At 43.5% G+C, this 25,652-nt stretch overlaps 1 protein-coding gene across 3 annotated transcripts in view; it reads left to right on the plus strand.

The window, feature by feature from the left end:
* Positions 1-426: 426 nt before the first annotated feature.
* LOC144598786 (transforming acidic coiled-coil-containing protein 3-like) overlaps positions 427-25,652 on the plus strand; it is a 35,434-nt gene continuing 10,208 nt past the window's right edge. The window contains exons 1-9 of one of the 3 annotated variants that reach the window (XM_078409222.1): positions 427-493; positions 8,637-8,810; positions 9,936-10,078; positions 12,583-12,647; positions 13,315-14,389; positions 15,629-15,683; positions 18,453-18,657; positions 22,324-22,382; positions 24,448-24,578. In XM_078409222.1, the coding sequence (XP_078265348.1) occupies positions 8,700-8,810; positions 9,936-10,078; positions 12,583-12,647; positions 13,315-14,389; positions 15,629-15,683; positions 18,453-18,657; positions 22,324-22,382; positions 24,448-24,578 (1,844 nt within the window). In that variant the 5' untranslated portion in view covers positions 427-493; positions 8,637-8,699. Of the gene's footprint in view, positions 494-5,559; positions 5,694-6,938; positions 7,008-8,636; positions 8,811-9,935; positions 10,079-12,582; positions 12,648-13,314; positions 14,390-15,628; positions 15,684-18,452; positions 18,658-22,323; positions 22,383-24,447; positions 24,579-25,652 lie in introns of those variants that run through there. The other 2 variants (XM_078409213.1, XM_078409232.1) reach the window with 2 other exon arrangements.

The raw sequence follows: 25,652 nt of genomic DNA on the forward strand, positions 1-25,652 counted from the left end.
TGGAAACGCGGTCAGTTCCGGTACCGGTCGCCGTGGAAACGCGGTCAGTTCCGGTCCCTGTCGCCGTGGAAACACGGGCAGTTCCAGTGCATCGAGCGCCTGAATGACCCGGAGCTCAGTGAGTGTCCGTGCCCGGGAATAAACTTTGGACTTTAATCTGAAATTATCTTCTGTTACGCTTTTAAAAATATATGCTATTTGGATTCATTATCTTAAAGCGCATCTCCATATCCGATAATAGACCAAGTGGGAGTTTGGCTGAAGGAAGCAGTAAAAAAATCATTCGCGAAAAAGTAACATGATGATGTGAATGGAAGGCATGACAACACTTCACCTCAGTCTGAAGAAGGGTCTCGACCCGAGACGTCGCCCATTCCTTCTCTCCAGAGATGCTGCCTGTCCCACTCAGTAACTCCAGCATGTTGTGTCTACCTTCAATTTGAACCAGCATCTGCAGTTATTTTCTTCTCCAAAGTTACTCCAGCATGTTGTGGTATAAACCAGCTTCTGCAATTCCTTGTCTGCACATTCATTCTATAACTGGAACAAAACTTGTTATCCCGCAGTTTAATTTTCTATCAGTAAAGATCTCCAAGTCATGTTCTTCTCGCGCTGTGCAGCAGAGCCAGATCTACTGTCAGAAACTTGATTGTTGCTGCTTTTACTGGAAGGATGTCGCCCCTTCCACAACAGCATCCAACAAAATATATTTGAGAAGTACTGTATAAGATCACAGGGAACACCTGCACCTTCACTTACAGCTCCACCTGGTGGTCACTCACCGCATTAACTTAGCAGCTCAGGCAACATCTCCAGAGAACATGGATAGGTGACAATTTGGGTTGAGACCCTTCTTTAGTGCTGGAAGGGGGTTGTTCAGAACAAGGGGCCACAGTTTAAGAATAAGGGGTAGGCCATTTAGAACTGAGATGAGGAAAAACTTTTTCAGTCAGAGAGTTGTGAATCTGTGGAATTCTCTGCCTCAGAAGGCAGTGGAGGCCAATTCTCTGAATGCATTCAAGAGAGAGCTAGATAGAGCTCTTAAGGATAGCGGAGTCAGGGGGTATGGGGAGAAGGCAGGAACGGGGTACTGATTGAGAATGATCAGCCATGATCACATTGAATGGCGGTGCTGGCTCGAAGGGACGGATGGCCTCCTGCTGCACCTATTGTCTATTGTCTACAGAGCGAAATTTAGAAAAGCAAAGACACAAGGAACTGCAAATTGTGAAATCTTGAGCATTGAGCAAAACATAAATTGCTGGAGAAACTCAACGTGTCAGGCAGCATCTGAGGAGTGTATGGACAAGTGACATTTCAGGTTGGGACCCTTCTTCAGATACGTGATTTTTCAGGTTGGAATCCTTCTTCAGCATGGTGACATTTCAGGTTTGGATCCTCTTTCAGAATTCATTAAAAAAGCTAATTTTTTGAAGATACAATAATTGTATTCTGAAATCCATACAATGTGAGGAAAAAATATTTTTCTTTATAGAGCAGAGATTGTAATGAGCTCTTTTCAAATCTGAAACCATGTCTGTAATCTGAGAGGAAGGAAGATGAAATAACTGACAGAATGTTGGTAATGCAGATTGATCATTGTACATACAAAGCTCATCAGTCTGCCTTCCAACAGACAAATATTTCTGAGGGATTGCATATTGATAGTGATAAGTTGTGCAGGAATCGATAAAGAAGCTATTGCATGGATGGGAATGTGTCCATGCTAGAGTGGAAGATCTATTGAAGAACCTTGTTGGTTGCTGCGGAGATTTCACAGACAGACTGTTCGACAGTGGAAATTGGAATTGTTCCTTTATTTAGTTTATTGTTATGTGTATCGAGGTGCAGTGAAATTCCACAGATTCACAACTCACTGGGTGAAAAAATGTTTACTCATCTTAGTCCTAAATGGTGTGGGAAAATTGAGAGGGAGAAGGGAAAATCGGAAGTGTCAGTATTACAGTATAGCAAAGGGGATTACAGAGGCATGAGGCAGGAGCTGGCCAGACTTGACTGGAAGGAGGCCCTCGCAGGGAAGACAGTGGAACAGCAATGACAGGTATTCCTGGGAATAATGCAGAAGTTACAGGATCAATTCATCCCAAAGAGGAGGAAAGATTCTAAGGAGAGTAAGAGGCACCTGTGGCTGACAAGGGAAGTCAAGGACAGCATAAAAATAAAAGAGAAGAGGTATAACATAGCAAAGAAGAACGGGAAGCCAGAGGATTGGGACTCTTTTAAAGACCACCAGAAGAAAACTAAAAAGGCAATACGGGGAGAAAAGATGAGGTACGAAGGTAAGCTAGCCAATAATATAAAGGAAGACAGTAAAACTTTATTTAGGTATGTGAAGAGGAAAAAAATAGTTAAGGCAAATGTGGGTCCCTTGAAGACAGAAACAGGGGAATTTATTATGGAAAACAAAGAAATGGTAGACGAGTTGAACCGGTACTTTGGATCTGTCTTCACTAAGGAAGATACAATACAATACAATACAATACAATATATCTTTATTGTCATTGTACAGGGGTACAACGAGATTGGGAATGCGCCTCCCATACGATGCAATAATTTAATTAGCTAGTCAGTATTAATTTAAACAACCCAACGAAACAAATTGTAACAGTTTTAAAACAGAATAAAGTGCAAGTAGATCTGTGCCGGATCACTGTGCGTTGTGACCATCCGGCTCAGCAGGACCGGTTCATAGCAGCTATGGCCCTGGGGATGAAGCTGTTCCTGAGCCTGGAGGTACGGGCGTAGAAAGCCAAACAATCTCCCAGATGTTCTAGTGGCCAGAAATCCTAGGGTGACGGAGAAACTGAAAGAAATTCACATTAGGCAGGAAATGGTGTTGGGTAGGCTGATGGGACTGAAGACTGATAAATCTCCAGGGCCTGATGGTCTGCATCCCGGGCTACTTAAGGAGGTGGCTCTAGAAATCGTGGACTCATTGGTGATAATTTTCCAATGTTCTATAGATTCAGGATCAGTTCCTGTGGATTGGAGGGTAGCTAATGTTATCCCACTTTTTAAGAAAGGAGGGAAAGAGAAAACAGGAAATTATAGACCAGTTAGTCTGACATCGGTGGTGGGGAAGATGCTGGAGTCAATTATAAAAGAGAAAATTGGGGAGCATCTGGATAGCAGTAACTGGATCGTCAGCATGGATTTACAAAGGGGAAATCATGCTTGACTAATCTTTTGGAATTTTTTGAGGATGTAACTAGGAAAATGGACGGGGAGAGCCGGTGGATGGTAGTGTACCTTGACTTTCAGAAAGCCTTCGACAAGGTCCCACATAGGAGATTAGTGGGCAAAATTAGAGCATATGGTATTGGGGGTAGGGTACTGACATGGATAGAAAATTGGTTGGCAGACAGAAAGCAAACAGTGGGGATAAATGGGTCCCTTTCATAATGGCAGGCTGTGACTAGTGGGGTACCGCAAGGCTCGGTGCTGGGACAGCAGCTATTTACAATCATTAATGACTTGGATGAAGGGATTAAAAGTACCATTAGCAAATTTGCAGATGATACAAAGCTGGGTGGTAATGTGAACTGTGAGGAAGATGCTATGAGGTTGCAGGGTGACTTGGACAGGTTGTGTGAGTGGGTGGATGCATGGCAGATGCAGTTTAATGTGGTAAGAATAGGAAGGCAGATTATTATCTAATTGGTGTCAAGTTAGGAAAATGGGACATTCAACGAGATCTGGGTGTCCTAGTGCATCAGTCACTGAAAGGAAGTATGCAGGTACAGCAGGCAGTGAAGAAAGCCAATGGAATGTTGGCCTTCATAACAAGAGGAGTTGAGTATAGGAGCAAAGAGGTCCTTCTGCAGTTGTACAGGGCCCTAGTGAGACTGCACCTGGAGTACTGTGTGCAGTTTTGGTCTCCAAATTTGAGGAAGGATATTCTTGCTATTGAGAGCGTGCAGCGTAGGTTTACTAGGTTAATTCCCGGAATGGCATGACTGTCATATGTTGAAAGACTGGAGCGACTAGGCTTGTATACACTGGAATTTAGAAGGATGAGAGGGGATCTTATCGAAACGTATAAGATTATTAAGGGGTTGGACGTGTTAGAGGCAGGAAACATGTTCCCAATGTTGGGGGAGTCCAGAACAAGGGGCCACAGTTTAAGAATAAGAGGTAGGCCATTTAGAACGGAGATGAGGAAAAACTTTTTCAGTCAGAGAGTTGTGAATCTGTGGAATTCTCTGCCTCACAAGGCAGTGGAGGCCAATTCTCTGAATGCATTCAAGAGAAGGCAGGTATGGGGAGAAGGCAAGAACGGGGTACTGATTGAGAATGATCAGCCATGATCACATTGAATGGCGGTGCTGGCTCGAAGGGCCGAATGGCCTACTCCTGCACCTATTGTCTATTGAATGGGTGTCGTTTTAGGCCGAGACTCTTGTCCAGACTAGTACAGCAATTTGTGTACTTGTTACTCCAGCATTTTGTGTCATCCTTCCTCAGATATGGGGCGCAAAATTAGAAACATAGAAAATAGGTGCAAGAGTAGGCCATTCGGCCCTTTGAGCCAGCACTGTCATTCAATATGATCATGGCTGATCATTCAAAATTAGTACCCTGTTCTGGCTTTTTCCCCATACCTCTTGATTTCCTTAGCCCTAGGAGCTAAATCTAACTCTCTTGAAAACATCCAGTGAATTGGCCTCCACTGCCTTCTGTGGCAGAGAATTCCAGATTCACAACTCTCTGGGTGAAAAAGTTTTTCCTCATCTCATTCCTAAATGGCCTACCCCTTTTTCTTAAACTGTTCTGGACTCCCCCAACATCGGGAACATTTTTCCTGCATCTAGCCTGTCCAATCCTCTGTAAGAATGTTACGTTTCTATAAGATTCCCTCTCATCCTTCTAAATTCCAGTGAATACAAGCCTACAAAATTCAAGTCAAGTCAAGTCAACTTTATTTGTCACATATTTGTCACAAGATGTGCAGTGAAATGAAAGTGGCAACGCCTGCGGATTGTGCTAAAACTACAAAACAGAATAGATTTTTTTTTTTAACACAAAAAATAAATTAATACAGTAAATTAAATTAGTCCCCGGTGATATGAGAGTTAAGTCCTGATGGCCTGTGGGAAGAAACTCCCTTCACAAATTGCTCACAATACTCCAAATCTGCAAGGTTTCAGGTTTGTTTTGTTTGCAAAAAAACGTTGTGAATTTTACAAATGTTATTGAGCGCCCTGGGCAACGTGTGTGCGTGTGAGAGATAGCAGAGTGCATCCCAGGGGTGAGGGCGGAGCTGCTCCCCACACCCACCCTCCCCCCACCAGTGCAGCCGCACTACTGGCGCTGCCACCTCGCCCTCCAGCTCCCCCGCTGCTGATTGGCCCGTTTGTATCCGGCTGAACTGTGACCTCGGGAGGCGGACGCCTCCTATTGGACGGAGCGGCAAACGGTCGCATTTTTAAATCTGGGCGAGCGCGAGTGCAGGGATCGGCGGCCGCAGCAGCGAGGAGTGGGTGAACGAGCCGCTCGAGACCGACGACCACAGCCTGGGGACCGCAGCGGCTCTAGACTTGCCGCAGCAGCGAGGGGACCGGAGCGGCTCTAGACCGGCGGCCAGAGCCGCCGCAGGCGGGACCGGAGCAGCGGCCACAGCCTGGCGGCGACCAGGGCGGGGACCAGAGAGGCGACGAGCGGCGCTGCTACAGGTGGGCGGGGACCAGAGGGGCTGCAGGTGGGCAACGGTCAGGAGCGGCTGTAGGCGTAGGGGGAAGGAGGAACGGGACCGGGGCAGCCAGTGATGCGGCGACTGGTGGGGCCGGGGTCGGGCGGCGGGCTGCAGGTGGGGAAGGGGGGGAGGACCAGGGCAGGGCGGTGGACATGTAGCGAGGAGGTCGCTTGACGGGGGAGGGAACAGGAACTAGGAACCGCAGTTTACACCGAAGATAGCCACAAGCCGTTGGAGTAATTGTCTTAGTGGGTCAGGCAGCATCTGTGGAGAAAATGGAGGGGATGAAAAACGTGTCTCTTTTCTACGGGGGGGGGGGAAGAGGGAGGACGACGACAACGTCTGGAGGCAGATACACTGGTGGCATTTCAGAGGCTTTTATAGGCACATGCATGGACGGGGGGGGGGGGGGGGGTCGAGGTGCATGGATCAGGTACAGGTAGGTAGAGGAGCTTAATTTGGCATCATGTTTGGTGTGAACACTGGGCTGAACTACACAGCGCAGTACACCATTGTGCGCTGTACTACACTCTTTTAACTATTAGTCCCAACAGGGTGCGTATCTCAGGTCGGTCTGCAATACTGTAGTTAACTTGTTTCTACTGTGTAATGGCAGTTTCTGTACTTTAAATCTAACTTCAATAGCCATTACTGCTCGGGTGGAGATATAGCTTACGTACTCTTGAGATAACAAAAGGAATCTTCTAAACGCCGTTTCTTGATTAATTGGCCTTTATTAAAGTAACACAAATCAAAGAGCAATTCATAACATTTCTTTCTTATCAATGTTTCTTCTTTACAGATTACAGTTGAGACCGTGCGATTACAGTTGAAACATGGCCATAATATAATGACAGTAACTAATTTAAGTGTAAATGGCTCCTATATACTGCATTAAATATGTGCAGGCAAGTTCCTAAGTTATAGTTGCAGAATTAGGCCAGTTGGCCCACCAAATCGACTTCATTTAATTGTGGCTGATCTGCCTTTCCCCTCAACCCTGTTCTGCTGGCCTCTCCTCATGATACCCTTACTAATCAAGAATCTGTCGCTCTCTGCTGTAGAAATATACATTGACTTGGCCTCCACAATCTTCTGTGGCAATGAATTCCACAGCTTCACCTCTGACTTGCCTCCTTATCTCCTTTCTAAAGGAATGTCCTTTCATTCTGAGCCTATGGCCTCTGGTCCTAGACTCTCCCACCCATGGAATATTCTCTCCACGTCCACTCTATCCAGGACTTTCACTACTCTGCAAGTTTCAATGCGGTCTCCCCTCATCTTCTAAACTCCAGTGAGTACAGGCCCAGTGCCTTCAAAAACTCATCATATGTTAACCCACATTCCTGGGATCATTCTCGGCAGTGCAGATAAGATGAGATTCAACGTCATGCATAGATAATGGTGCTCTGACATATTGAGAAAGTGGTCAAAGGTGCCTCATCGTCAGAGCTTTCAAATAAGTGCAACATTCTCTGGTTACTGGCAAGAATCCTTCCTGTTAGGAACAGATAGCATAGACATGCAATTGGTGAAGTAACAGGCTGAATGGTTAGTATCTTGACTCGAGGAAGGTACATTGTGGCATTGCCAGGGATGAGTTTTTAATCTGCAGTAATGAGCTAAACTTGGGTCTGAAAGCCTCAATTTCTAACTTTGAAACTGACATATTGCCCCACACTTTAAACTTCAAGCCTAGTAGAATTGAGCGATGAAGTTTATTGCAGAGAAATGTGGGCTGATGCATTTTGTGGGAAGGATGAAAAGGGGCAATATTAAAATCCATGGTATTTGGAAAGGGGTGCAGGAACAAAGAACACTAGTTATGTGTGTCACAGATGACAGTGTAGGCTGCGAAAGCTGCTTATGGGGCATATTCAAATCTAGGTTTTTAGCAATAGATGTTTGGGTCTATAGAAAGATGTACTAAGCATTTATTGGCACCTTCAGCTGGTTTTGTTTGTTTATGTTCTCTGTATGGAGGATGTTATAGAGGGACCAGAAAAAGATTTACAAGAATGATTGGATGAGCAATGAGAGGCCAAGTTATTTGGATGATGGAATTGATGACTTTGTGGCCAAATCTGTGGATGATAGAAGATGATTAGTTTATTTGTCATTCCACTCCTTACAGATCATACAACGAATGGGACGAAACAGAGTGCCTCCGGGGGTCATAGTGCAATACAAATGCAAAACATATAGACAGGGGATGACCGTGCAATACAATATGACAATTAGACAGTACAATACATATAGACGGGATTAAAGCATGTAAACGGTAACGATAGGTGAAGGGGCAGGTAGTGTAGAGGAAGCAGGGATTCTACAGAAGGACTTGTTCAGGTTGTTAGAGTGGGCAAAGAAGTGGCAGGTGGAATACAGCGTAGCAAAGTGTGCAGTCATGTACTTTGATAGTGGGAATATGGTGTAGACTAACTTTTGTTTGGGGGGAGGATTTGGAAATCAGAGGTGCAAAGGGACTATGGAGTGCTGGTGCAGGATTCCCGAAAGGTTAATTTGCATGTTGAATTGGTGGTAAGGATGGCAAATGAAATGTTAGCATTCACCTCGAGAGGGCTAGAATATAAAAGCAGGGATGTAATGCTGTGGACTAATTCTGTTCCTTTGACTTGTGTGCTGGAAAATTGAAACAAAGACTGGGGATATTGATGGAAGTATGTTGGGGGGGGGGGGGGGGGGGGGTGTCCCTAAATATTAACATACATGATACATTTCCGAATGTTATCAATGGAATGTATTTCTAGGAAAATTATAGATATGTGACATTTTGAAAAAGAATGCTGGATTTGCTTGGGTCAGGCAGCATCAATGCAGTGAGAAATGTCGTACATGTCTTTGGTAGATCACCCCTAAGGTATATACAGCTTTTTTAAATGGTTGTTCTTTGCATCTTTCTCAGCCTATTTCGTTGAGTTTGCATTTGGATGAAAACAATTGTTTGGATCTTCAAGGTTATACGATAATGGATGAACAGTGTAACCTATCGACACCGGTTATGACCACGGGGCGATCAACTCTTCGATCTACACAAAAGGAAAATTTCCCTCCTAAAAATGCAACAAAACTTTCCAAGGTGCATTTTACCATTAGTAATCTTTGTTGTATTGATAGTGTGTTCTTCTTGACTTTAATAGGCTTACCACATTTGGTTTCCTCATTGGGGGTCTCTGCATTGAAACTTCATAATTTCTGCACCAGTAGAGGGAAGCAAATGTTATGGTAAACGATTCATGTTGATTCCTGCCTCTGGTTTAACCTCCAGATCACATTTGCTGCCAAAATTTGATGCCATTTATGTAAAGTTGTTGTGGAGATTAACCATTGGGCAGAAAAAAAGATTGTTTGATCCTTAATTGTTTCTTTATGTTTTCTGTTGAAGTTAAATTGCAAAGTAAGCCTTTAATAGCTTGTGTAGGAAGGATCTACAGATGCTGGTTTACACCAAAGATAAACAAAAAATGCTGGAGTAACTCAGCAGGACAGGCAGCATCTCTGGAGTCATGGAGTGATAGTGTGGAAACAGGCCCTTCAGCCCAACTTGCCATTGCTGAACAACATGTCCTAACTACACTAGTCCAACCTGGTTGTGTTTGGTCCATATCCCTCCAAACCTGTCCTATGTACCTTTGTAACTGTTTCTTAAATGTTGCGACAGTCCCTGCCTCAACTCCTACCTCCTATGGCAGCTTGTTCCATATACCCACCACCCTTTGTGTGAAAAAGTTACCCTTCAGAATCCTATTAAATCTTTTCCCCTTCACCTTAAACCTATGTGCTCTGGTCCTCGATTCACTTACTCTGGGCAAGAGACTGTGCATTTACCTGATCTATTCCTCATGATTTTATACACAATATGATTGCCCTTCATCCTCCTGCACTGCAAGGAAGAGAGTCTAAACCTACTCAACTTCTCCCTATAGGTCAGACCCTCTAGCCCTGGCAACATCCTCGTAAATCTTCTCTCTACCCTTTCCAGCTTGACAACATCTTTTATGTAACGTGCTGCCCAGAACTGAACACAATGCTTTAAATGTGAAGGAATCTGTGGTGTTCTGGGTCAAGACCCTGCAGACCAGAGATGATGCCTGTCCTGCAAATTTACTCCAGCATTTTGTGACGACCTTCAACATTTTACTGATGTTTATAATATATCCCATTTTAGCAATGCCATATTTTAAACAGACTTTTCATAATGTAGGTGTCCTTCCAAACCCCTGCAAGAGATCCTGTTACCCGCAAAGTGCTGAGTACACAGCTCACCAATGTTTCGTCTCCGAGAGTTGGCAAAAATGAGGAAAGTTCACAGAATACCACGGCTCCAGGAAAACTTGAGGATAAATGGTAGGAGAAAATGTGCTTTTATAGTGAGCTAAAACTTCGTACTAAAGTCTCCAAGACTAAATGTTTTCTCGGATCCAGTATACAGTTTGTATCTATTTTTATCAGGGCTATTCTTTCAATTCTTTCTAGAAGCATGGGGTGCAAAGAGAAACCAAACTGCTACAAGCCTCATATGGGAAGCCTTTAAAAATCCCTTTGGAGAAAGGAGAATAAACTCATAAATAAATGATAACATAGCCAAAGTTAAATGTTGAAGAGCTAATTTTTTAAAGCATATTCTAATCTTTTGGGCTGCATTTAAGCATTTATCTTGATGGGGGTTTTAATATATCAATTGGTAACGTTGATTCGCTTAACTTTCACGTGCATGTCATTTTTGTGAATGAGTGGAGTTTGGACAGGATGCCAGGCCTAATTGCACATTTTCAATCATTTGTAAGTCTTTGGAAATTTGGGCAGTTCTTTCTAGGTACTGAAGCCAGTTCTAGTGAGCCTACTGGAATCTTAAATATAGACCATTTTTTAAACTAAAATTCGAGCAAGTTGAAATACTTGCGTTGCTGTGATATTTGCACAGATTCAGCTCAACAGGTATGTTCCAGAATTTTTGCACTGCTCACCATCAAACTTTATTTAACCCTATCAGTACAGAATTTCACATTCCAATGTTATGGGTATTTTCCTGCAGGGAAAAATCAACACTGAACTTTTTCAGAGATACAGCAGGCCCTTCAGCCCACCAAGTCCGTGCTGACCAGCGATCCCCGTACACTAGCACTATCCTACACACTAGGGACAATTTACATTAATACCAAGCCAGTTAACCTACAAACATCTACGCCTTTGGAGTATGGGAGGAAACCAAGGATCTCGGAGAAAACCTATGTGGTCACAGGGAGAACGTACAAAATGCTACAGGCAAGCACCCATAGTCAGGATCAAATCCCTAGCGCTATAAGGCAGCAACTCTAACGTTGTGCCACCATGCCGCCCTGGGATCCATGTTTTTTCAAACTGAGTGATGACCTACTCTAATGTCGAATTCTGACTGAGAACAATGTTTTCCTAACACTGGAATCATTATTAGGAACTGCAAGAAGGGTTAATTTCAATAGGCCGTGCAACTTGTCCTTTCACTTGCTTGAAAGGTTAATTGCCATAGGCACAAAAAGCTGGAGAGAAGGAATTGATGATGTTTCGGGCCGAAACCCTTCCGACTGGTTAGGGATAAGGGAAACGAGAGATATAGGCGGTGATGTGGAAAAGATAACGATAAAGAACACTGAATGAAACATATTGCAAAAAAAGTAACTGATAAAGGAAACAGGCCATTGGAAGCTGTTTGTCGGGTGAAAACGAGAAGCTGGTGCAACTTGGGTGGGGGAGGGATAGAGAGCGAGGGAATGCCGGGGCTACCTGAAGTGAGAGAATTCAATATTCATACCACTGGGCTCTAAGCTGCCCAAGCGAAATATGAGATGCTGTTCCTCCAATTTGCATTTTGCCTCACTCTGACAATGGAGGTGACAGAGGACAGAAGGTTTGTGTAGGAATGGGAAGGAGAATTAATGTGTCCAGCAACTGGGAGATCAGGTTGGTTCACACAGGCTGAGCGAAGGTGTCCTGCGACATGATTACCCAGTCTGCGTTTGATCTCGCTGATGTATAGGAGTCCACATCTTGAACAACGGATACAGTAGATGAGGTTGGTGGAGGTGCAAGTGAACCTCTGCCTAATCTGAAAGGACTGTCGGAGTCCCTGGACAGAGTTGAGGGAGGGGGGTATAGCGACAGGTGTTGCATCTTCTGCGGTTGCAGGGGAAAGTACCTGGGAGGTGGTGGTTTGGGTGGGAAGGGATGAGTTAACCAGGGAGTTGCGGAGGGAAGGGTCTCTGCAGAAGGCGGAAAGGGGTGGAGATGGGGAAAAAGTGGCTAGTGGTGGGATCCCGTTGGAGGTGGTGGAAATTTCTGAGGATTGTGTTGTATGCGACGGCTGATGGGGTGGAAGGTAAGGACTAGGGGGATTCTGTCTGTTGTGACTGAGGGGGGGGGGGGGAGCAAGGCAGAGCTGCGGGGTACTGAGGAGATGCGTTTATGATGGGAGAGATGAACCTCGTCTCTGATGGGAGTGAGGGCCTCGTCTATGATGGGAGAGGAGAAACCCTGTTCCCTGAAGAATGAGGACATCTCTGATGTTCTAGTATGGAACACCTCATCTTGGGCGCAGATGCAGCGTAGATGGAGGAATTGGGAATAGGGGATAGAGTCTTTGCAGGAAGCAGGGTGGGAAGATGGATAGTTGAGATAGTTGTGGGAGTTGGTAGATTTGTAATAGATGTCGGTCAATAGTCTTTCTTGTAATGGAGACTGAGATCAAGAAAGGCGATGGAGGTGTCAAATGGTCCAAGTAAATTTGAGTGCAGGATGACATTTGCAATAGGCACTAGTTACTAATTTTAATCTTGCACTGCATATGTTCTCTTAAATTCATTTTCCAATTGCAGGCACAAAGATTCCGGAGGTAGTTCTGAAATATCTAATTTGGAATTCGAAGACCAACTTGAGCAAGGCAAGTGTATGTGGTTACAGGCACAACTATAAAGAGACTCATTCGAGTTGAATCTTGCATTGTGAAATACAAAAGATTATAAGAAAATAGCAAATTTATTTATTTGAGATTAGAAATCAATTTGAGGCAGAATTTTGGCAAAATATAGTAATGAAAAGATAACAGTACAACATTATGAACTTTGGCTTTTCAGTTTGCATGGTAATTGATGGCAGTTTGTTTTTGTATTATATGCTTAAGTTGTCAAAGGCAGGTTCTCTGTTTCATATTGTGAAAAGGTGCATTTTTCATGGAACATTTACAGTGGTCCGACTGCTCATTAGTTTGCATTATGATTTGCAAGACATCCAAATTGGACTTTGGAAGGAAAGTAAAACCCTTTGCCAATGCAGACTGTTTTCCAAACAATTACATGTGTCTGTCACAATATAGGTGTTGATAAATCCCTCCAAATGGAAGGGCAAAAATTGAAGGCTCCCAGTACTTGATAAAGCTCCCTCAGTACTTGAAAGCATTCAGAAAGCTGATGCTGATTCTTTGCAACCAGTGAAGCTAGAGATTGAATTTGATGACAGTGAAGGGAAGAAAAAGCCTCCACCAAATTAAATGTGCCTCTGTGGTGATTATTCATTAACTTTTAGATGTGATTTTTTTTTTCCATCTTCAGTGACAGAGACTAACCTATCTGCTGCCAATGAAGTTGGTCCTGGCGACGAGGAGCAAGTTTCATCTCGTGGAGCTTATACGCTCGATCTTGACGTGCATGATGCGATGAATCCATTTAAAAGTAATTCAAAAGTCATGAATTCTCCAGCCCAGAAACAGAGTGACAGCAAGCTTGACTCTTGGGAGCAATGTCTCAAAGTTATCCCAGTGAATAATCAAGTGCTTTCTAACCAAACTGAGAAAATGTCAATAACCCTTCCCTATAACACTAACACAGATCATAGCATGAATATCTCAAATGACATCCTTTTACAAATAGAAAATCAAAACAATGACATGGACCAGGATCCTGAGGTGATCATATCACAGACATTGAGCAGCTTTGAGGTAGATTGTCCTGAGAAGATTGATCCTTGTGCAAGTCAGATGACAGTGGAGATTTTACAGCCCCCTGCAGAAAACCTGTCCAATCTCAACAGCGACAATCCAGGCACTGATAGCTCACTCCAAATGGGAGAGGAAAATCCTCCAGTACTTGATAAAGATCTCGTGTCTGAAAGTTCGCAGAAAGATGTTGCTGAGTCTTTACAACCTGTGAAATTGAAGATTGAATTTGATGGTAAAGGGAAGAAGAAGCCTCCCCCCCAAAAGTTGGCGGAAAGACTTGGAGGCCAGTTACGGCTTAAGAAATCTAGTGACACGAAAAAGAGAACTGCACCTAGCAAAACAGAAGACAGCAAAGAACAGAAGATTGCACTAGAACAGAACAAGGAAGTTGGAAAGTTGGATGAAACTGACCCTGTTGATCCCTTGCCAGAGTCGAACTACGAAGTTGACTGGGACAAACTGGAGGATCCAAATTTCAACCCTTTTGGCGCCGTGTCAAAAGTTTGCAATTCTCCCAGTTCTGTTAAGCTGCCAGCAGCAGAATCTGCACCGCATGCATTGCAAGATAAGGAAGAGAATGGTGAGGCAGCAGCAAATAAAGTGGATGGATTTCAGAAGCCAGAAAACATTCCAGGAACAAGCAATTTCAGTGGAAGAACTAAAGAGTTTCAAAAGCAACCTGTTAAGAAGTAAGTGGATCAACCTAATCATTTAAGTGGAAAATTTCATGACTTTCCATTTTTAGATATAGCGAAGTACTTGCATGCTAGCCATCTCTTTGCTTTTTGATGCATTAATGGATCTTTTTAAAATCTCATCACATTCTGCAGTACCCTAATGAGGGCTTTAGTGGTTACTCTTTGGGTTAGAATATAGTAGTTTGAAGAGGTATGATTAAGCTTGCATGTACTACTAAGATGGATCATATCATTATAGACAGTGCAGTCTGAAGAAGGATCTCAACCCAAAACGTCACCAATGCCTTCTCTCCAGAGATGTTGCCTGTCCCGCTGAGTTACTCCAGCTTTTTGTGTCTATAAACAGTAAAGATGATTATCAAGAATTACAGCTGGATTTTGATCAGCTGGGCAGGTACATGGATGGGAAAAGTTCAGAGCTGTATTAGTTGAACGAGGCTAAATGGAACTAGCTTAGATGGGGCATGATGGAAGCGTTGGACTGAAGATCTTATTTCTATGCTATATGGCTCAAATGCCATAGATATTTGATCAAATTTCTGTAATCCATTTGGCATCAAGTTTTATTACTGATATACTTTCATAACCCTTTTGGAATATGGACTGTTTGGCTGGTTTCTGTGCTGTATGTCGAAACCCATGCTATTTTTGCTTAGTTATGTACTATTGCTAATCTGATTTATGGAGTGGTAATGAATGAGTTTGCATTCAGAAAGCTGCTGACCATTACATCATTCATAACCATCCCTGTTCTCTAGTCCTTAGTTATACAAATGTAGACACATGAAGTTTTGTGCCGAATAATTGGCGGTGAACAGTAAGAATATATTCTGCTTCAGAAGCCTCCTGACATTTGTCCCAGAATTGAGCTAGTTTGTTAATTTGCATATACACAGGGTGCAATGAAATTCCTTTTTCACATGAAGCTGAGTAAACTGTATATAAACAGAAAATATAAATTCAATGACGTGCAAAACTGCAGAAAGGTGCAGGATTTTTCACTTCCACCTCTGGCCTTGTCTAATGGAGACTATGATGTAGGAAGTATAATTGCATTACCATGGTGCTAAAATCCCACCTTTGGGTGCTTATTGTAAGATGTGGTCAAAGCAATAAGGACAACTGTTTTTATTTTTTATTTTTCTTGTTTATTTCTCAACTCTACATTTTTGTATCAAATTGGTTTGTTTTTTCCAATTTGTTTTAACGGCCCAAATCTATTATTCACAGGAACACTTGCAAGGTTAAACCCATGGTGGAGGTCTCAGCAATTCCTTTATTTCAGGTGGGTAAAATGTTGAATTTAAAAGGCTTTATTCAATTCAGTGTACGTAGGGCCAGTATTGCCTATGTGAAAATTGATTCGTAGAATGCCATGTTTAAAATTTAATTGTTTGCAGTCTGACAATGAATAAGCAAACTACTTGGAGTTCAAGAAAATTGGTCATCCAATAGGGTGAGTTGTTTACTGACAACAGCCTTTACAACATCAAAATGCAGGCATATGATGGTATGATCGACTTGGCTGGATGCATGCACCACCATCTTAGTAAGTGCTGGACTGTGTTTGGGGGAGGGTGAGAGGGAGGTGGGGTAGGACAAAGCCTGGCAAGTGATATGGGGGGGGGGGGGGGGGTTGTTGATGGGCAGATGATTGGACAAAGGCCAGAGACAAAAGGGCAAAAACTGAGGCAGAGATGTGAATTGTGAAGCCAGAGGAAAGAGTATAGAAGGCAGGTGGTACGGGAGGAAAGTGCTGTTTGTAGGTTTGTTATTGATATTGGAGAATTAAATGTCCGTACCATTAGGTTGTGAGATACCCAAGCAGAATATGAGGTGTTGATCCTCTAGTTTGTGTCTCGCTCTGGCAATGGGGGAGGCAAGAAATGTTGGTGTAGGAATGTGAAAAGGAATTGATATAGTTAGCAAACCCGGCGATACAGAAAGCCTTGACAGACCAAGTGCCTGAAATGTTCGGCAAGACGGCCACCAGGTCAACTCTTGGTCTGAGCCAAAGTAAAGGAGATCTCATCAGGAACAGTGCTGTAGATGACATTAGAAGAGGTGCACATGAACCTCTGTCGCATCTGGAAAGATTGCATGGGTCCCTGGATGGATGACGGAGGAGGTATAGGGACGGGTGTGCAGAAGGAACCCTTTCACTCAGTTGTGAATTTGTGTAATTCTCTGCATCAGAGGGCAGTGGAGGCCAAATCACTGGATGGATTTAAGAGAGAGTTAGATAAAGCTCTAGAGGCTAGTGGAATCAAAGGATATGGGGAGAAGGCAGGCACAAGTTATTGATTGTGGACAATCAGCCATGATCACAATGAATGACGGTGCTGACTCGAAGGGCTGAATAACCTCCTCCTGCGCCTATTTTTTATGTTTCTATCTCTTGTGGTTGTTGGGGAGGGTACCTGGCGAGGGGGGGTGGGAAGGGATGAGTGAACCAAGCCAGGAGTTGCAGATGAAGCAGTCTATGTGGAAGGAGGAAAGACAGGGGGATGGGAAGACGTAACTGGTGGTGGGATCATGTTGAGGTGGTGGAAATGCTGGAGCATGTGTTGGATGTGGAAGCTAGTGGGGGAAAGTTAAGGACCAGATGAACTCTATCCATGTTCTGACAGAAATGCTGCCTGACCTACTGAGTAACTGGGCGGCGCAGTGGGTCTCTGCCTTGCAGTGCCAGAGACCTAGGTTCTATCCTGACCTTGGATCCTGTCTGTACAGAGTTTGTACGTTCTCCCCGTGACCTGCGAGAGATTTCTCCGAGCACTTCGGTTTCCTCCCACACAAGCCGTGCAGGTTTGTAGGTTAATTGGCTTTGTATAGTTGTAAATTGTCCCTAGTGCATGTAGGATAGTGTTAGTGTGGGGATTGCTGGTTGACGGGGACTCGGTGGGCTGATGGGCCTTTTTCTGCGCTGAATCTCTAAACTAAACTCCGCACTTTGTCTTACTAAATTGATGATGCATGCATCCAAGCAAGTGGAATATTCCATCATAAGCCTGATAGCCTTTTCAATATCAAAAAAATATCAGTAAGCAAGTCCCTCTACATATTCATTCACTCTACATATTCTTATATTCAATATTCATTGTCAGTCTGTTCATTGACAAAGTACAGGTCAAATGTGTGTACCTTTATTCAGTTTGGGTGACGGACATACAAACAACTCCCTCTCTTTTATTCCCCCTCTTCCTTGTGCCCCACCAAGATTCACACATCCCTCCCCCAGAGATGCTACCTGACCTGAGTTAGCCCAGCACTTTTACTTTGATAAATCAGCAGCTGCCGATCCTTGTGTCTCCCCCAACTTAGTTGCTCAGCAAAAGAGTCAAGAGAGTTTAATTGTCATATTTATCATGACCAGAACAATTAAATTTCATGCTTCAGCTTTCCAAGCACGTTAAATGCAACAAAAGAACATTTATTGCATATTTATTTATCAGGTATCATCTCTGGATCAGAAGGAATGGGTGAGGTTTCGACTCGAGATCTCCTTCAGGCTGAGACAGGGGAGGGAAACTAGAGACATGGAAGGGCAAGTTGTGAAAATGACAGATCAAAGCAGACAATAAGGAGATGTAGAATTGTTAATTGAGGGAAGGTGACAACCAGGCATACAAACAATTAAATTAAATTAAAATTATCGTGTCCTCCCAAGCAGGTTGTGGTATTAATTGCATTCCATTTGACCTTTGCATATGTAACTTTTGAATCTCAATCAACCCACTGACCACATTAAACACCTGTGTTATAGCTTTGTTAAACTGAATTTTACCGTCAGATATTAATTTGCTCTACCTTTTTTGAAACAAGTTTCTGAATATAGTGAACTGAACAAGGAAAGTGGTGCCTTTCGCCACTGCACCCTATCCTCTCCTCAGACTCGTATGGAGTGAATTAAAAAAACACCTTTCCAAGTTAGATTACCAGGCTTTAAATTTAATAGACTTGGGCTACCCTGTCAATAGAATTAAACATTGCCATGCCTGCTTAAAATAATTGTCACTATAAATTTGTGTAAAATTAAAATGTTCATTTTTAGGATTCTCAGGTTTTTGCTGTTGGAGATATAATCGAGTCCAGACCTGTATCCCATTCTGAAAGGAGAATTTCAGATGGAGTACTACAAATGAGGAGTTTCGGAAGTGCGCATGACATGGATGGTCATGAGTTCATAGTTGGATCCTCTGACTTTATTGATGGTATCATGGAAGGTGAAGCTGAAGAATTTAGGCCAGCTGACCAAAGTAAGATTGGGTTATTTGATCTTTTTCATACTAAACGATGTTTACTTATTAGTCAATCCTACTTGTTTTTGTGACTTGGACCAACTTAATTTGATTTCCTTGCAGTAATTGTCTTAATACAGAGGTTTCAAACAAGAAGTTACAGTAAGCATATGATATGTTAATGCAAACACGGATAAAAAGATTTCAAGCTGAAGATCAAATTAATGTGTAGCAGAAATTTCAAAGCATGTTCTCTAAATACAATTGGTCTTAAATTTCTTCTTGTGCTGTAAGCTCATTCACCTGCCAATTTACCCGTTGTCAGTGATTGAATATTTGCAGGATTGTGCCAGTCTCCCTCTATCCACCTCTCCCATCTGCAGGTGGAAACCAATTTGGCTCAAATGTGTTTCCTGACTTTGTGGGGCCTAACCTCAAACTATTGTTATTGTTGTGTTCTTTTGTGTATACTGAGATACAGTGACAAATTTATTTGTGTGCTATCCAGATAAATATCATATTATCCATGTGTACAATCAAGCCATGCACACATACAATAAGGAATGCAAAAAAAAAAAGCTGTGCACAATAGTTTTACAGCATAGTCGTGGTATAGTTACAGAGGAAAAGTCCAGCATCCTCTGAGGTAGGTTGAATGATCAACATCAAGGTGGTCTACAAATGCATAACTTTGTGCAATTCAGTTGCAATTTCATATCCAGCCCCACCCCAAGCATCAGATGCATGTATCATTCCTGTGCGATCCTAATGATCATTGAGTTGAAAATCTAGACAGAAGTGTCCAAGGGTTGCCTATCAGGTACCTCTTAGACAACATAGTCAACTGCAGCGCAGAAATGAAACCAAGTCGGCATGTTTTCGGCATACGATAATATCTAAAGCCCAATTTATTGTCCTCGAGTATGGGACTTCCGTCAATGGAACATCTGATATAATTGAAACACAGGACATGGAAGTACAAGATGCCATTCTGCTTCCCTTGTGAATTATGCAATAACATCTGTGGCTGACAAGGGAAGTCAAGGACAGCATAAAAATTAAGGAGAGGAAGTATAACATAGCAAAGAAGAGTGGGAAGACAGAGAATTGGGACTCTTAAAGAGCAACAAAAGTTAACTAAAAAGGCAATACGGGGGAGAAAAGATGAGGTACGAGGGTAAACTAGCCAATAATATAAAGGAGGATAGCAAAAGTCTTTTTAGGTACGTGAAGAGGAAAAAAATAGTCAAGGCAAATGTGGGTCCCTTGAAGACAGAAGCTGGGGAATTTATTATCATATATATATACAGCCGGAAACAGGCCTTTTCGGCCCACCAAGTCCGTGCCGCCCAGCGATCCCCGCACATTAACACTATCCTACACCCACTAGGGACAATTTTTACATTTATCCAGCCAATTAACCTACATACCTGTACGTCTTGAGTGTGGGAGGAAACCGAAGATCTCGGAGAAAACCCACGCAGGTCACGGGGAGAACGTACAAACTCCTTACAGTGCAGCACCCGTAGTCAGGATCGAACCTGAGTCTCCGGCGCTGCATTCGCTGTAAAGCAGCAACTCTACCGCTGCGCTACCGCTACCGTGGGGAACAAAGAAATGGCAGACGAGTTAAACCGTTTCTTTGGATCTGTCTTTACTGAGGAAGATACACACAATCTCCCAAATGTTCTAGGGGCCGGAGAACCTAGGGTGATGGAGGAACTGAAGGAAATCCACATTAGGCTGGAAAAGGTTTTGGGTAGACTGATGGGACTGAAGGCTGATAAATCCCCAGGGCCTGATGGTCTGCATCACAGGGTACTTAAGGAGGTGGCTCTAGAAATAGCGGAAGCATTGGAGATCATTTTTCAATGTTCTATAGATTCAGGATCAGTTCCTGTGGATTGGAGGATAGCAAATGTTATCCCACTTTTTAAGAAAGGAGGGAGAGAGAAAACGGGTAATTATAGACCAGTTAGTCTGACATCAGTGGTGGGGAAGATGCTGGAGTCAATTATAAAAGACGAAATTGCTGAGCATTTGGATAGCAGTAACAGGATCATTCCGAGTCAGCATGGATTTACGAAGGGGAAATCATGCTTGACAAATCTACTGGGATTTTTTGAGGATGTAACTAGGAAAATTGACAGGGGAGAGTCAGTGGATGTGGTGTACCTCGACTTTCAGAAAACCTTCGACAAGGTCCCACATAGGAGATTAGTGGGCAAAATTAGAGCACATGGTATTGGGGGTAGGGTACTGACATGGATAGAAAATTGGTTGACAGACAGAAAGCAAAGAGTGGGGATAAATGGGACCCTTTCGGAATGGCTGGCAGTGACCAGTGGGGTACCGCAAGGTTCGGTGCTGGGACCCCAGCTATTTACGATATACATTAATGACTTAGATGAAGGGATTAAAAGTACCATTAGCAAATTTGCAGATGATACTAAGCTGGGGGGTAGTGCGAATTGTGAGGAAGATGCAATAAGGATGCAGGGTGACTTGGACAGGTTGTGTGAGTGGGCGGATACATGGCAGATGCAGTTTAATGTAGATAAGTGTGAGGTTATTCACTTTGGAAGTAAGAATAGAAAGGCAGATTATTATCTGAATGGTGTCAAGTTAGGAAGAGGGGATGTTCAACAAGATCTGGGTGTCCTAGTGCATCAGTCACTGAAAGGAAGCATGCAGGTACAGCAGGCAGTGAAGAAAGCCAATGGAATGTTGGCCTTCATAACAAGAGGAGTTGAGTATAGGAGCAAAGAGGTCCTTCTACAGTTGTACCGGGCCCTGGTAAGACCGCACCTGGAGTACTGTGTGCAGTTTTGGTCTCCAAATTTGAGGAAGGATATTCTTGCTATTGAGGGCGTGCAGCGTAGGTTCACTAGGTTAATTCCCAGAATGGCGGGACTGTCATATGTTGAAAGGCTGGAGCAATTAGGCTTGTATACACTGGAATATAGAAGGATGAGGGGGGATCTTATTGAAACATATAAGATAATTAGGGGATTGGACACATTAGAGGCAGGAAACATGTTCCCAATGTTGGGGGAGTCCAGAACAAGGGGCCACAGTTTAAGAATAAGGGGTCGGCCATTTAGAACGGAGATGAGGAAGAACTTTTTCAGTCAGAGAGTGGTGAAGGTGTGGAATTCTCTGCCTCAGAAGGCAGTGGAGGCCAGTTCGTTGGATGCTTTCAAGAGAGAGCTGGATAGAGCTCTTAAGGATAGCGGCGTGAGGGGGTATGGGGAGAAGGCAGGAACGGGGTACTGATTGAGAGTGATCAGCCATGATTGCATTGAATGGCGGTGCTGGCTCGAAGGGCTGAATGGCCTACTCCTGCACCTATTGTCTATCATAGCCATTACCTCGCTGAACTTAATTAAGTGAATCCCTCAGCACTTAATTCTCTTATTTTCCTTAAATTTGTGTTTTTGCTGCCTGATCAGTTATTGATTTAAGTGCCTTGCTACCACTTCATAGATTTTATCATTTTGCCTTCCTACTGATGTCGAGTTAGTTGTTTCCTTTTTGGTATAGGATTTGAGTGGTGCATCCTGACTAGGCTGGGTTAGGAACAACATTGGATTTATCAATTTGGATGGCTTTATGGTCACTAAGAAAACTAAGAATATATTTCTTTTAAACATTATTGTGTAATATTGACAACTTTCCTTGCAGTTCCAGCATTTAACGAACCAATTGGAATTGATTACCTGGAACAGTTTGGTCATTCACTGGTGAGTAAAAATGTTATGGTACAAATCAATTTTAATCTTCAATATATTATGACCATGATTCATTGCCAATGGGACTTGGACAAGTTAAGAGATAGGGCAAATGCATGGCAGATGCAGTATATTGTGGATAACTACTTATTGACTGATGGCAAAATCAAAGTTATTTGAACGGTGACAGATGGGAATGGCAGAGTTGCCATGTGATCAGTGCATTCTTGTGTAAGTCAATGAAAGTCAACATGTAGCTACATCTAGTGATTACAAACAAATGATATGTTTAGTATTTATGGAGAGATGGTTTGAGTGAGGAAGGGAGGCACAGCTGTACCCAGCCTTGAGATCCCATCTGGAGTTTTGTGTGCAGTTTTGGTGTCTATATCTGAGGGAAGTGGTTCATGCAATGGATTGAGTACAGCAGAAGTTCACCTGACTGATTGTTGAGATGACAGGATTGACATAAGAGCACCTGGGCCAACTAGGCTTGTATTTGTGAGTTTAGAAGAGTGAGGGGGGTTTTGGAGAATTACCATACGATACTGAGATGAGTGGAGATTTCTTCAGCCAGAAAAACTACAATAACGCACAGTGCTAGAGGAACTCAATGGGATGGAATGCAGATGATAATTTGGGTTGGGACCCTTCAGATTAATAGTAATTGTGGGGGGGGGGAGCTGGGAAACGGGGGTGGGACAAAGCTTAAAAAGTGACGCATGGGTACAGCTGAGGTGGGGGTTGTTGGTTCATTGGCATATGGGTGGAGTAAGTGACTGGTTAGATGTAAAGATGTTGGAGGAGGAGTGAAACGCTATACTATAATGGGGGATGTGAGTGGGTGGGAAAAGAGGGAGTTAATAGGGAAATGGGAGATGAGTGTGCATAATTTATTTGAAGTTGGAGAAGTCAAGAGAACATTAAGAGTGAGGATGTTTTTGTCCGGTGGAATAGTGTTAGTAAAAGGATACTGATTGAGTCAGTCTTCAAAGTTGAACTGGAGGACTCTAACCTTCCTGGTGGGGGAATGGAGGAGTACAGGGATTGGACTACCATGGTAAAGCTGGGGCAATGGTGGGGGGGGGGGGGGGGGCAAGAATTGAAAGCATTGAAGTGTTGGAGAACATGTGAGGTATCACTGTAGGTCAAGAGGGACTGGGCAAGGGAGGGGGGGGGGGTAGAAAAGATGGAATTAAGGGGCAAGATCAGGCACAAACAATGGGTCTGCCAGGGCAGTCCTACTTGTGGATTATGTCGGGGAAATGTGTCAGTGAGGGAGAATATGATGCCATATAACAGAGGTGATGTGTGATAGAAATGACTGTAGGGTTGAAGGCTGTTGGTGGTTGGGTGTCTGACAGCTGACACACAGTACAGTAGAGGTCAGCCTGCCAGACCATGTCAGTGGATTTGATAATATTGGGATTGTTACTTGGTGAGCAGAGGGCTGCATGTGAGGGGCTGAGATCGGAATGCTGAAGGGGAGTGTAGAAGTCGAGACAATTGATGTCACACTGACATTTGCAAATAAATGTCCAGAGGGTTGAATGTCAGGGTGGAGAGTCCAGGAGAAATGTTAGCAACAAGACAATAGTTGTCACTGGGAGGGTGAGATTTCCTTGCTAGGTAAAATAGACAAAGACAATTGGGGGGAGAAAAATAGCTTGACATCATGACTAGCTCAGAAATCATTGAGGTGTGGTTGCAGGGGTATAAAGGCTAGGCCTCTGCTGAGGACAGACTGTTCAAACTGAAATCAATCAAATTATTTGAAGTTGTATGTAGCTCGAGGCTAATGGGATTGAGGAATATGGGGAGAGCTGAATTGGGATGGAGAATTTGTCTCTACTTCTCCTGCCTTGTCCCAGATATCAATTTGCCTGAAGTGTTGCTGGTAGCAGCAAGATCCACACTGTCCACATCTTCTCCAAGACCAGTTTGTTTTGATTTCCTTATTTCATGCCTTGACTTCTAATTTTACTCTTTAATATTCTGACAGTTTTTTGTGATCTTGGCAAAATTAAACTTGCTGAGCTAAAGTTGGTTTTACTAAATTGTAATTATTTTGTTTCAGTTCCATGCTTCTGCTTTGAGGAAGCAGTCTCTGTACTTGAAGTTTGATCCTTTGTTGAGGGAAAGTCCTGTGAAGGCGTCTGTTAAACCCCTGGAGAATAAACCTGACACAGCAGAGCCAACAAGCAGCAAGTAAATCCATTGTCTAATTTTGTTGCACGTTTGTCTGATCACTAATGTGTCGTTATTGCCACAATGTAATTTTGCTTGGATAATGTAAATTAAAACATTTATACTGGGAGAGTAGAACCTGAGGGTAGTCACAAAGCTGGAGTAACTCAGCAGGGCATCCCCGCTGAGTTACTCCAACTCTTTGTGCCCATCTTCAGTTTAAACCAGAATCTGCAATTCCTTCATACACACTAGAACCAGAGGGCACGGCCTCCATATCACACCGCAGACCTTAATGTCGCACACCATTTCTGATTTTATTACTTTTGGCTCTCTGACGTCTAAAGCCTCCAACCTTATCGTTCCCCAACCCAGCACGGCCCGATTTTATCTTCTCCCCATAACCCACAAACAGAACAGTCCTGGCAGACCCATTGTTTCTGCTTGTTCATGTCCCACCAAATTAATTTGCACATACCTTGACTCCATCCTATCCCCCTCCCCCCCCCCCCCCCGGTCCAATAACTCCCTACCCATGTCCAAGATGCCTTACTCGCTCTTCAATGATTTCTATTTTCCAGGCCCCCACTCCCTCATCTTTGCCATGGATGTCCAGTCACTCTACACTTTCATCCCCCACCAGGATCTTTAAGCCCTCTGTTTCTTCCTCGACTACAGAACCAGCCAATTTCCGTCTACTAATACTCTCCTCTGCTGGTCCTTGCTCTCAACTTCTCCTTCGATGCCTCCCACTTCCTCCAAATCCAAGGTGTAGCTATGGGCACTTGCATGGCCTCCAGCTATGCCTGCCTTTTTGTTGGGTATGTCAAACAATCACTGTTCCAGGCATACACTGGCCCGATCCCTGAACTCTACCTCCACTACATTGATGACAGTATCGGTGCTGCCTCCTGCACCCATGCAGAACTCGCTGACTTCATCAACTTCACGACTAATTTCCATCCTGCACTCAAATTCACTTGGACCATCTCCGACATCTCCCTACCATTTCGGGATCTCACCGTCTCCATCACAGAAGAAACCGACATCTACTTCAAACCTACTGACTCCCATAGCTTTGTTCTAAAAGCATCC

Source organism: Rhinoraja longicauda, chromosome 1 (genome assembly GCF_053455715.1).
Source record: "Rhinoraja longicauda isolate Sanriku21f chromosome 1, sRhiLon1.1, whole genome shotgun sequence".
Lineage (NCBI taxonomy): Eukaryota > Metazoa > Chordata > Chondrichthyes > Rajiformes > Arhynchobatidae > Rhinoraja > Rhinoraja longicauda.